This window comes from Octopus bimaculoides, chromosome 11 (assembly GCF_001194135.2).
Source record: "Octopus bimaculoides isolate UCB-OBI-ISO-001 chromosome 11, ASM119413v2, whole genome shotgun sequence".
Lineage (NCBI taxonomy): Eukaryota > Metazoa > Mollusca > Cephalopoda > Octopoda > Octopodidae > Octopus > Octopus bimaculoides.
Window position 1 is genome coordinate 13,071,826 of NC_068991.1, and position 12,199 is coordinate 13,084,024.

The 12,199-nt window shown below is 36.7% G+C and overlaps 1 protein-coding gene across 1 annotated transcript in view; it reads left to right on the forward strand.

Annotated features, from left to right (window-relative positions):
- The window catches only part of LOC106872934 (poly [ADP-ribose] polymerase tankyrase), a 155,738-nt gene extending 144,786 nt beyond the window's left edge, over nucleotides 1-10,952 (forward strand). The window contains exons 42-49 of the mRNA XM_052971557.1: nucleotides 333-494; nucleotides 1,701-1,822; nucleotides 3,628-3,703; nucleotides 5,115-5,292; nucleotides 6,960-7,067; nucleotides 7,660-7,853; nucleotides 8,807-9,023; nucleotides 9,979-10,952. Of these exons, the coding sequence (XP_052827517.1) occupies nucleotides 333-494; nucleotides 1,701-1,822; nucleotides 3,628-3,703; nucleotides 5,115-5,292; nucleotides 6,960-7,067; nucleotides 7,660-7,853; nucleotides 8,807-9,023; nucleotides 9,979-10,109 (1,188 nt within the window). The 3' untranslated portion in view covers nucleotides 10,110-10,952. The remainder of the gene's footprint in view (nucleotides 1-332; nucleotides 495-1,700; nucleotides 1,823-3,627; nucleotides 3,704-5,114; nucleotides 5,293-6,959; nucleotides 7,068-7,659; nucleotides 7,854-8,806; nucleotides 9,024-9,978) is intronic.
- The last annotated feature ends 1,247 nt before the right edge of the window (nucleotides 10,953-12,199 follow it).

The following is a 12,199-nucleotide window of genomic DNA, read 5'->3' on the forward strand; positions in this document are numbered from 1 at the left end:
TAAGTTTAAATAGTGTTTTTCTGGGCATTGTTTTTTTATATTTTTTTTTTTCATCCCATTTTTCTTTTAGAAGAAACAAATTATATCATTCTGTTGTATCTGGGGAGAGTCATTTTTTTATTGTGCCTTAAAATTTCACACACTCACCATTAAAATTTCCACTTATTTCTTATTTTGATTTTCCTAAAAATTTTCGTTTTTAAGGCACAATAAGAAAATGACTCTCCCCAGGCACAACAGAATATGCTTCAACACACGAAATCACATAAAAAATCTTGCAAACCAAATCCCAAAACGAAAATTATATCATTGTCGTGTTGTGACTCTAATCTTGTGTTCTTCATTTTAGATTCAAGAATCACCCCAAAAAATATCGCCTCGTAGAAACCGAAGAACGCCAAAAATGTTTGAAGAAAACCAAGATAAATTTTGATCTCAATTCTGAATTACCCTCAAAGCTTCCTCCACGGTTACAAGAACTCATTAAGGAGTTGGTAAGGAACTTTTTTATTTTATTTATCTTATTTAGATTTTGTTTTTGTTACACTAGAGGTGAACCTCATTTTTACTTTTATTCCCTTTTTATTAGAAACAGTGACCAAACTGGATGTCTTCTGGTATTAGTCCCAGTTTTTTTGTGGACTGGGTGATGTGTTGGGTTCTTGAGCAAAACACTTCATTTCACTTGTTAAGGTTACCTCTATAGATTTTCTACAGAAATTGTAGCCATCATAATTACCTTAACAAAAGATGTGTTAGCACTGCTAACACAGTAGAACACAGTATTGACTTATAAAAACGTTTATTGTACTTCGTAGTATATTATGGTTGTATAACGAAATACCAGGTCCCTACAGGTTATTAAGTTCATTTCATGTTGCTCCTGTCTACTCAGCTGGTAAAAATGAGTAATCCTGTGATGGACTGGCATCCTGTCCAGGGACCCTTGGTTTGCCGCATTGGACCTTGTTAAATGTTCTGGTGGGGCTATTCTGCATTGTTCATCCTTCGTGACCTTATGTCATGCCTTTCTAAGCCTGAGAATCCAGGAAACCAGTCCTTACAGAGTAGTGTGAACTAACCATGATCTACTTAGGTGGTAGTCTTAATCTGTTACCCACTTTAATACCCCCACCTCACGCCTTTAACAAAATCAAGTCTGTTGCAAGCATTTGTGCCAGGTCTCCAGCTTGAGATACTGTCCTCTTGCTTCCTATAAGTCTTGGAGACATTGTAAAGTGCCATGGACACTGACTTCCATCCTAACTATAAAATTAAAAAACAACAACAAAAAAAAAACATTATTTTGCTTTTATTACCCCCACCTTAGTGAAGGCAGAGGTATTGATTTCAGTGGCGTTTGTTTGTCTGTGGACAAGATATCTCGAGCACCACTGGATGGATTCTGATGAAACTTTCAGAGATGTCTGGCCTTGTGAGTGGCACGAACTGATTAGATTTTGAGATCGATCTGGTACCGGACAAGGATTCTGGATTATTTTTCGTTTTTTTTTTTAACGTAATTTTTTGAGAGTGGTCAGGTTCATTTTTAGTATTCTTGGAGAGCGCTAGTGGCTATGTGCCAGAGCATACTCTTGGTCTTTTAAATTTATAATATTTTCATGAAGGCATTATGTCTTCTTTTGGATGCTGTGTTTGTCTATTTTATTCATTTTGTTTTATTTTGTTTATCCTTTCAGAGCAATGTAAAGATGTTGTCTACAGCATATGGCCTGTGTGGAGTGGATGCTGAGATCATGCCATTTGGACAAATTAAAAAACCTGCTTTAATTGAAGGCTTGGACATTTTACATAAACTCAAGTTTGTATTCCTTTTTGCTGTTTGATTGATTATTGATATTACACTGTGTGACAAAATTATTTGTTTGTTTTTTTTTTTTTGTCTTTGGTCAGCAAGTGTTATTTTCTATTTGCTTCTATCAAAGGAAATTACTACTATTCCCTCTAAACTTTGCTTTTGTGACCTGGACATCAGTGTTTTGAAACTGATGTATTTCCCATTACATTTCAGACACATTCAGCGCTGACTCGCTGAAGCAGAAATATCATTATAGCAAATATTCTGCTTAATACCACAGATTTGCTTGTCTGTTGCTTGATCCTAACCACTTGAGCATGTTCCTTAGTGGCCGACAATATATGAATCCCTGATCATGAGCAGGAGTAGTGGAAGAGCGTCATAGCCCTGTGTTGAGAGGGATTCTTTGGGGTTTGAATCAATGTAACAAAAGCAAAGTCTGAAAGAAATATTAGCCATTTTTCCTACTTTCTAGGCGTAAGCAAATAGAAAATAACAGTTGCTATCTAAGGTCAAAAATTGTGTTGCACAGTTCTATTCATTGGTTTGATTTACACTGGGCTTTTTGTTGTGTGGTGGGTTTTTGTTATTTTCAACTGCCGTACACTTTTGTCTTTACACTGCATGGTTATGTAGCTGAGAAGTTCACTTCACAACCAGGTAGTTTTGAGGTCCTGTCCCACTGTGCAGCACTTTGCCCAAGTGTCCTCTGCTATTACCCCTGGGGGAAACCCATGCCTCACTAATGAACTTGGTAGATGAAGATTGTACAACTAGATGCTCTTATTTAGTGGCTTAGTATTTTATGTGGTATTTAGTTAATGTTACTTTTGTGGATGTTTTTTGTGGTGTGGACATACACCAAGACACACTAACAAATATATTGTTTGCTGGCACTCCATTGGTTACAACAAGTGTCCAGTTGATCCGGTCAATGGAACAGCCGACTCCTGAAGTTAACTTGCAAGTGGGTGAATACTCCACAGATATACACCCTTAACATAGTTCTAAAGGAGATTCAGTGTAATACAGTATGTAACAAGTTGGCCCTTTTGAATTACAGGTGTAACTCATTTTTGCCAGCTGAGTGAACCGGAGCAATGTAAAATAAAGTGTCTTGCTCAAGGACACAACCTGCCACCAGGAATTGAACTCACGACCTTACAGTTCAGCTGGATACCCTAATTACTAAGCGACACACCTTCACAAATTGCAAGTTGATGATCGGAACTGGTTGTAAGGGTGAAAGACCAGTTGAAGTGTCTGTAGCTGGTTCCCTCAGAAGTTTCATATTTCTTTATTGCCCACAAGGGGCTAACGTTTCTGCCAGCTCGCTGCCTTCCCTCCAAAGTTTCTCTCAGGACAACAGGTGCCAGCAGGAGAACGACACATAAATATGTACATATATGTATATTCACATACACACACGCAACAAGCTTCCATGCTGTTTCCATCTACCAAATTTGTTCACAAGACATTGGTTGACCTGGGGCTTATAGTAAACACTTACCAAGGTGCGATATATACGACGGGCTTCTTTCAGTTTCCGTCTACCAAATCCACTCACAAGGCTTTGGTCGGCCCGAGGCTATAGTAGAAGACACTTGCCCAAGGTGCCACGCAGTGGGACTGAACCCGGAACCATGTGGTTGATAAGCAAGCTACTTACCACACAGCCACTCCTGCGCCTTTAACTTTTTTTTTTTTTTTTTTTTTTTTTTTTGTTAAAGTACTGTTCTTAGGTTATTGGATTGTGGATATTTTCATTACAAGTTCAATACCTGTTTATTTTCTAATTTTTCCATCAGGGAGCTTATTGAAATGATTGATAAATCAAAACCCTCTACTGGACCAAACGAAGAATACCAAAAGAACTGTGAAAAAGTAAGTTTTTCTTAAATTTCAGGCTTATCTTTTTAACATTCAGATTATCATGTCAAATGTTAATCCTTATTTATCCACATTGTTTTGAATTAATCATGCATTATCTCGTAGCTTTGAGATGATTTCAATATCATTGTTTATTTTTAGAATGACATTGTAGGGTAAGTGTGAGAGGCTGGATCTGGCTGGTCTAAACAATGGTAGAACATTTGGGCCTGGTGTAATTGGTTTAGATTAGTTGTTCTCAACCAGGCTCCTTATAACCCTTATTTCTTTATTGCCCACAAGGGGCTAAACACAGAGGGGACAAACAAAGGGATTAAGTTGATTACATCGACCCCAGTGTGTAACTGGTACTTAATTTATCGACCCCGAAAGGATGAAAGGCAAAGTCGACCTCGGTGGAATTTGAACTCAGAACGTAACGGCAGACGAAATACCGCGAAGCATTTCGCCCGGCGTGCTAACGTTTCTGCCACCTTGCCGCCTTCAGGTCCTTACGACCCTTGATGGGGTCTACATAAGATTTTGTTGCTAAATGTTATGTGCAGTAAACTCGTTATACTTCAATAATATGCAAAATATGTTAATTTGTTTTAATACAATTCCTAATAACATCTAATTATGAAAATATAAGATTTTTTTAAAACATTGAATGATTATGAGGGTCCAACCAAGCAAAATAGGAATCAAAGGGGGTCCTTCGGTAAAAAAAAAAAAAAGCAGTTGAGATCCACTGCTTTAAATGTTAAAGAGTAAATGATATTTACAAAGTACAGCAGGCAACTTGATTTTTTCACTTCTTGTCTTTTCAATGACACAATTATCTTCTTCCTATTAAGGCAACAAGTTGACAGAACCATTACAGTGCCAATGCCTTGTGGTATTCATTTTGAGAGCAGATTCCGCCAAGTATCAATCTAGGACAGTGGGTTGGCACATCTGTAAGAACACCAGACTACATAACTTACAGCATTAGTTTTGGTCTTTTTGCATTGTGATTTAAAATTTTGCCATAGTCAACTTGGCTGGTGGACTTTATACAAGAGAAACCCTTCTGATCAAAATTTCATGTTAATTTATGTTCCAAACACTAGATAAATTAATGACAGTTATTTTACTAAATCCTTTGTTATTTTCAAAATTAATTGAAATAAAAGCAGTGTCTTTCATTGGCAATCATCATCATCATCGTTTAACATCTACCTTCCATGCTAGCATGGGTTGGACGATTTGACTGATGACTGGCGAACCGGATGGCTACACCAGGCTCCAATCTGATTTGGCAGAGTTTCTAGATTGGAGCCTGGTGTAGCAATATGGTAACAAAAGTGTTAAGTAAAACCAACCAAATAATTCAACACAATCACTTCCTTGTGTTATATTTGCCTGTTTTCTATTTTTCTTACAGATAGCTAAATTAAGCAATGAATATTTCCACTTAATACCTCTAAAAGGATATGAATTTGAAAAAATCCGGCCGATTTATACTAAGAGTTCTCTGAAAAGTCAAATAAAAATGGTTGAAAATCTCTTAGATTATGAATTGGCAAGTCGTATACTACTAGGCGCACAGTTTCGGTTAAAAGGTATATTGTTATTCTTGTATTTCTCTATTTGTCTACAATTTTGATGTTATAATTCTTTTCCTTTCTTTTTTTTTTTTTTTTTTTTTTTTTTTTTTTTTTTTTTTTTTTTTTTTTTTTGCCAAAAATATTTTTGCAGTTATGTATCTATTTACCTGTCTGTTTCCTCTATTTGTTTACATGCACATTTATTTATTCTTCACTTCATCATCATCATCGTTTAACGTCCGCTTTCCATGCTAGCATGGGTTGGACGATTTGACTGAGGACTGGTGAACCCGATGGCTACACCAGGCTCCAATCTGATCTGGTAGAGTTTCTACAGCTGGATGCCCTTCCTAACGCCAACCACTCCGAGAGTGTAGTGGGTGCTTTTACGTGCCACTGGCACGAAGGCCAGTCAGGTGGTACTGGCAAAGGCCACGCTCAAAATGGTGTATTTTTTCGTGCCACCTGCACAGGAGCCAGTCCAGCGGCACTGATTGAATTTCATGAACAACAATTTTATTTTTCATTTGTTCATTACAAATTGAATTTCCTGAACAATATCCTTTGTTACTTGCTAGTTTCTTTCCATTTCGTTCATCGCATATAGAAAATGTATTTGTTCAAAAGCGCCTGATTTGTTGTCTTTCATGTCGGTATTTATTTACATCTTCTGCTGACATACTTCAGCAAACCATACACATAAACAGCTGACTGGTTTTTGCTCAGTTTCTGTTGATTAAATTTCATTCAGAAGGCATTGATCAACCTGGGGTCAGCTGCTATTGAAACTGGTCTCTCAATAAACTGCTCAAAGGCAAAGGGCATATAATCATTGGGGAAAATGATCTTACACTTTCATCAGAGTCCATTGAGCTAGTTGTTGATGTCTGCTACCTGGGCTCTTGTATTTGCTCTACATGATCAGCACCCAATAAGCTATGGAAGATTTGGGAAGTGTCACAATTGTTGTATGACCTAAAACTAGGCCTGTTTCATACTAGAGAATCTGTTCTGCTTTATAACTCTGAGTGGCTTGTCTGGTAAGTAACTTGCTTATCAACCACATGGTTTTGGGTTCAGTCCCACTGCGTGGCACCTTGGGCAAGTGTCTTCTACTATAGCCTCGAGCCGACCAAAGCCTTTTGAATGGATTTGGTAGATGGAAACTGAAAGAAGCCTGTCGTATATGTGTGTGTGTGTGTATATATATATATATGTGTGTGTGTGTGTGTGTGTGTATGTTTGTGTGTCTGTGTTTGTTCCCCCGACAACATCGCTTGACAACCGATGCTGGTGTGTTTACGTCCCCGTAACGTAGCGGTTCGGCAAAAGAGAGACCGATAGAATAAGTACTAGGCTTACAAAGAACAAGTCCTGAGGTCGATTTGCTCGACTAAAAGGCGGTGTTCCAGCATGGCCACAGTCAAATGATTGAAACAAGTAAAAGGGTAAAAGAGTATATACATACTGGAGTCACCTTGATTAAAAAATCCTGTCAAGGCATCAAAAGACAATCATATGTTATTACTTTGTCAAAAAAATTATTTTCTCACATAATCTTTTTTTGTATCTCTTTACCATTCTATTCATTTCTCCAGCTATCATTCTACACTTGTTAGTAAAGCAAGTTTTATTACCACTTGATTAAAAATATTTTCCACCTATCCCTCTCTGTTTTCCAGAAATAAATCCACTGGATTACATTTACAAGGCAGTCGGTTGCCACATTAAACTCATGACCGAAACTGAAGCTGAAACCCAATACATTTTAAAATATATTTATAGTACTGGTGAGTATTTCATGGAATTGGTCTTTCTTTTTGTTCATGTTGCTTTTATAAACTTTAAAAAACAAAAACAAAAAAAAAACATTGCTTTATAACTTTGATTGCTTGGTCTTGGTCTCTTAGGATGGTCTCTTACACTGGTGTCTCAGGCGCAGGAGTAGCTGTGTGGTAAGTAGCTTGCTTACCAACCACATGGTTCCAGGTTCAGTCCCACTGCGTGGCACCTTGGGCAAGTGTCTTCTACTATAGCCTCGGGCCGATGAAAGCCTTGTGAGTGGATTTGGTAGGTTTCTTTCAGTTTCCGTCTACCAAATCCACTCACAATGCTTAGGTCGGCCCGAGGCTATAGTAGAAGACACTACTTGCCCAAGGTGGCATGCATTGGGACTGAACCCGAACCATGTGGTTGGTAAGCAAGCTACTTACCACACAGCCACTCTTATGCCTATGTTAATATTTTTTTCCAGATTTATCACTCCATTTTCATTTATGATAACTCAGTTTTATTAATTCGATATTTCATGCCCGCTCTATATTTAGTGTCATCCTTTCATACTTATTTATCTCTAATCTGCAATTAACCTTGTTGTTTCAGACAAATCTGTGAAAGTTCATGCTATATATCGTCTCTCACGAGCTGGAGAGGAAGATCGAGTCCAGGAATTAAATTTAGAAAACCGTATGTTGCTGTGGCACGGCAGTGGAGTTCCTAACTTTATCAGTATCTTGAGCCGAGGATTACTCATCTGCCCACCAGAAGCCCCTATCACTGGACATTTGTTTGGAGAAGTAAGTTTCCTTTCTCTCTCTGTCTCTCTGTTCCCCATTCTCTTTGATATGTGAAATAGGATAGAGTGGAGGCGCAATGGCCCAGGGGTTAGGGCAGCGGACTCGCAGTCATAGGATTGCAGTTTCGATTCCCAGACCAGGCGTTGTGAGTGTTTATTGAGCGAAAACACCTAAAGCTCCACGAGGCTCCGGCAGGGGATGGTGGCGAACCCTGCTGTACTCTTCCACCACAACCTTCTCTCACTCTTACTTCCTGTTTCTGTTGTGCCTGTAATTCAAAGGGTCAGCCTTGTCACACTGTGTGTCACGCTGAATATCCCCGAGAACTACGTTAAGGGTACACGTGTCTGTGGAGTGCTCAGCCACTTGCACGTTAATTTCACGAGCAGGCTGTTTCGTTGATCGGATCAACTGGAACCCTCGACGTCGTAACCGACAGAGTGCCAACAACAAAGCTGGAGTTCGCTCCTATTTAGAAGAGCATTGTTTCTATGAGAATGATAAACCTTTCATGTGAATAATTAAACAATTTCTTTTTTTCTTTGATAATTTTGTTCGATTTTGTAAATGAACAATCTGGTGTGTTTATTTTAGTGGCTTGTCAATGTATACAGCAAGTTTTTTTTGCCCTAGGTATAGGAAAGACACTCTGCTAGAAATTGAAACAAAATTGAAGGAAAAAGTAAAACACATCATCATTATGTATCTGCTTTCCAAGCTGGTATGGGTTAGATGGTTTGACTGGAACTAGTAAGCCAGAGAGCTGTACCAGGTTCCAGTCTGATTTGGTTTGGTTTGTAAGGTTGGATGCCCTCCCTAATACCAACCACCCCAAGAGTGTAGCGGGTGCCTTTTACATGTCACCAGCACATAATAATAATAATAATAATAATAATAATTTCTTACTTTATAAGATTTCTTATTTTACCTTTTCTGTTTTTTTTTTAAACCAGGGTATTTACACAGCTGACACATTTACCAAAGCCAAAGGCTATTGCTCTGAGAATGTAGGAGAGTCGAATTCCATGTTTGCACTGCTTTGCGAAGTAGCACTTGGTAAGATGAAGACCAACAATTCTAAAGGTGAAAGCTCCGATACTGACTATAACAGTGTTGTTGGAGTTGGCATGTCAGTACCTGACAGTGCATTTGATGTCACCCTTCCATATGGTAAGTACTTGCACATGTGGTTTAACTCTTTGAATATCAGTGAACATAACTTACCACAACTCTTATACAATGTCTCCATCTTCTAGAAATGTTAGATAAATCTCTCAAATAATCTTAGAATCATTTAAAAGAACATACCGATATCCTTGGTTTGAATGCATATCCATATGGGGCTAGATACCCATCGAAGAATGCAAAGCTTCTTAATTGTGCCAGACAAATTCCCTTGAATCAGTCGCAGTTTATACATAATCAGTGCACTCAGATAACAGGATGGGTAACTAGTACCAAAATCCATGTTTATTGTGAAGCCCATCGCACATACATAGATTGACTCATATTTATAGACATGGAAGTTAGTAGCATTACAATATACTCTAGCGTTAATATCTATTTCTATATTGCCCACCAGGGGCTAAACATAGAGGGGACAAACAAGGACAGACAAACGGATTAAGTCGATTATATCGACTCCAGTGCGTAACTGGTACTTAATTTATCGACCCCGAAAGGATGAAAGGCAAAGTCGACCTTGGCGGAATTTGAACTCATAACGTAGAGACAGACGAAATACCACTAAGCATTTCACCCGGCGTGCTAACGATTCTGCCAGCTAACCACCTTTCTCTTGGTTTCTCTTGTTTTCTGCCTACCAAACCCACTCACGCTGCTTTAGTTGACTTGGGGCTATAGTAGAAGACACCTGCCCAAGGTGTCACGTAATGAGACTGAAACCAGAACCATGTGGTTGGAAAGAAACCTACCACACAGCCATGACTATGCCTGATATAATTAATTACACCTGAAGAGGTATTCAGGCACCTGTCCCTATCGCAGTGCAATGAATTAAATCACTAATATGAACACAAATAGGCAGACGAGAAGAACAAACGACATAATAATTTGAAAAGTTTCGATTTGAGTAAACACGTGTTTTTCTCTCTTTCTGTTGCAGGTGCTACCTTACCTCTTGGCCCACTGATTAACAACCCAACAGCTAAGTCGAGGTATGTGGCATACAATGAATACATTGTGTACGACCCAGCACAGGTGTGTCAAAGGTATCTGGTGCAATTCTCCAGTTAAACAAGACTTGCAAGGTGCTTTTGAAATTGTCTTAGAATTCATTTTCTTATCATCATTATATTAATATTATTATTATAATTATCATTGTCATTATTATTATTATTATTATTATTTTTATTATCATTATTAATATTATTATTATTATTACTACTACTACTACTACTACTATTACTATTATTATGTTCATCACCACCATCATCATTATCATTATTACATTATTATTTTTATTTTTAATCAGATCAGCTTTACTCTCTCTCTATCTCTCTGTTTCTCTTTCTCTCATTCTCTCTCTCTCTCTCTCCTTCTCTAACTTTTTCTGACTGATGCAAGTGCATTCAGCCATGGCTCATAATGTGTGTGTTGGTATGTGTTTGTATATATATATATATATATATATATATATATATTATATGTATATGCATTACGTTAAGGTGGATCTAGAGGATCTGTCTATCCTATGAACATTCATGAACTTTCTATATAGACTCATTAGAGAGATGTGGGCTGTTGTATTTTACCGATTGTGAACCGTTTCTGTACAATATAGACAGTGAAAAAAACACCTGCTTTAGGCATGTGAAAGATGTGTTCAAGCCATTATCTGTAAACATAGATACACATACATGCATACATGCATACATACATATACACACATACACACACACACACACACACACACACACGTATGAGTGTGTGTGTGTGTATATATATTTATATGGATGCTGTATTGGTACCGTCCACACTTGTTTGTGTGTATGTATGCATATACATATATATGTGTGTTTGTGTGTGTAGATATATATATATATATATATATATATATATATATATATATATATATATATATATATATATATATATATATATATATATATATATATATATGCACACACACACATGCACACACAAAGTGTAATTGAGGAACATATGTACACATGCACGCACACACCCATACAGAATAGAGAACAAAGAGGATTCAAGCTTATTTGAAAATAATTCTGTTGATTAGGCAAAAAATACATGTGGACTCATTCTCACACATAAATGCACACAGGCACTCTCATACGCTTACACAAAACTTACACGCATATACACATGTAATTATTTCATGAGAGAAAGAATTCATATGTTGTGTGGAGGTGATGAAGGTTTTTATAAATGGTTAAAGATATATTTCAGGAAGGAAGGAAAGAAAGAAAGAAAGACAAAAATAAAAAATAAAATAATTAACAGACAGAATTGAGGACAGGAACATCCATATAAAATTTGGCTGGGTTAAAGGTGTATTATAATGGTGGATGGGTATGGCAAAAAAAAAAAAAAAAAAAAAGAGAGACATAATAAATTTACAGAAGCACTTCATACCACATAACTTTAAACAATTTTTTATATAGAAATATTGGGGTAAACCTAAGAAAATAAATATGGAAAAGCTGGAAGAAGAAGAAGAAAAAAAAAACAAGAAAAAAATATTTAAAAAAAGACCAAAAAAATTAAACAAAAAGTATAAGAAAAGAACTATAAAACAGAAATAACAAAAAAAAAATATATATATTGATGTTAGTATCAACTTATTGGCCAACTCTACTCCTGGGTCTAATTGTTGTCAGTGTTTCATTATTATTATTATTATTATTACTAATATCATTATTATTTTTATTGTAATTATTAATCCAATAATGATAATGATAATAATAATATTATTATTATTATTATTATTGTTGTTGTTGTTATTATTATTGCCATTATCATAATCTTGAATTTTATTTTATTGTGTTGTCATTGCTGCTACATCGCCATCACCAGGACAATTTTGGCTTCTCTCTCTCTGCTCTACTTTTTTTTCTTCCTTTTTTTTTGTCATTTCAGTCTCTATAAACACACACACACACACACATATGCCACACAACATAGACGTACATGTTTTTTTTTGTGTGTACACCTCTTTACATATATATAGTCTTGTTAAATTGTCTTTTTTTTGTTTTTTTTTGTTTCACTCCACCATGTCCATTTTCTTGGGACATCAGAACTGGAATTGGCCATCATCAAAATAGATTCGTGCATAGCTTTCTTTTTTTTTTTTTTTT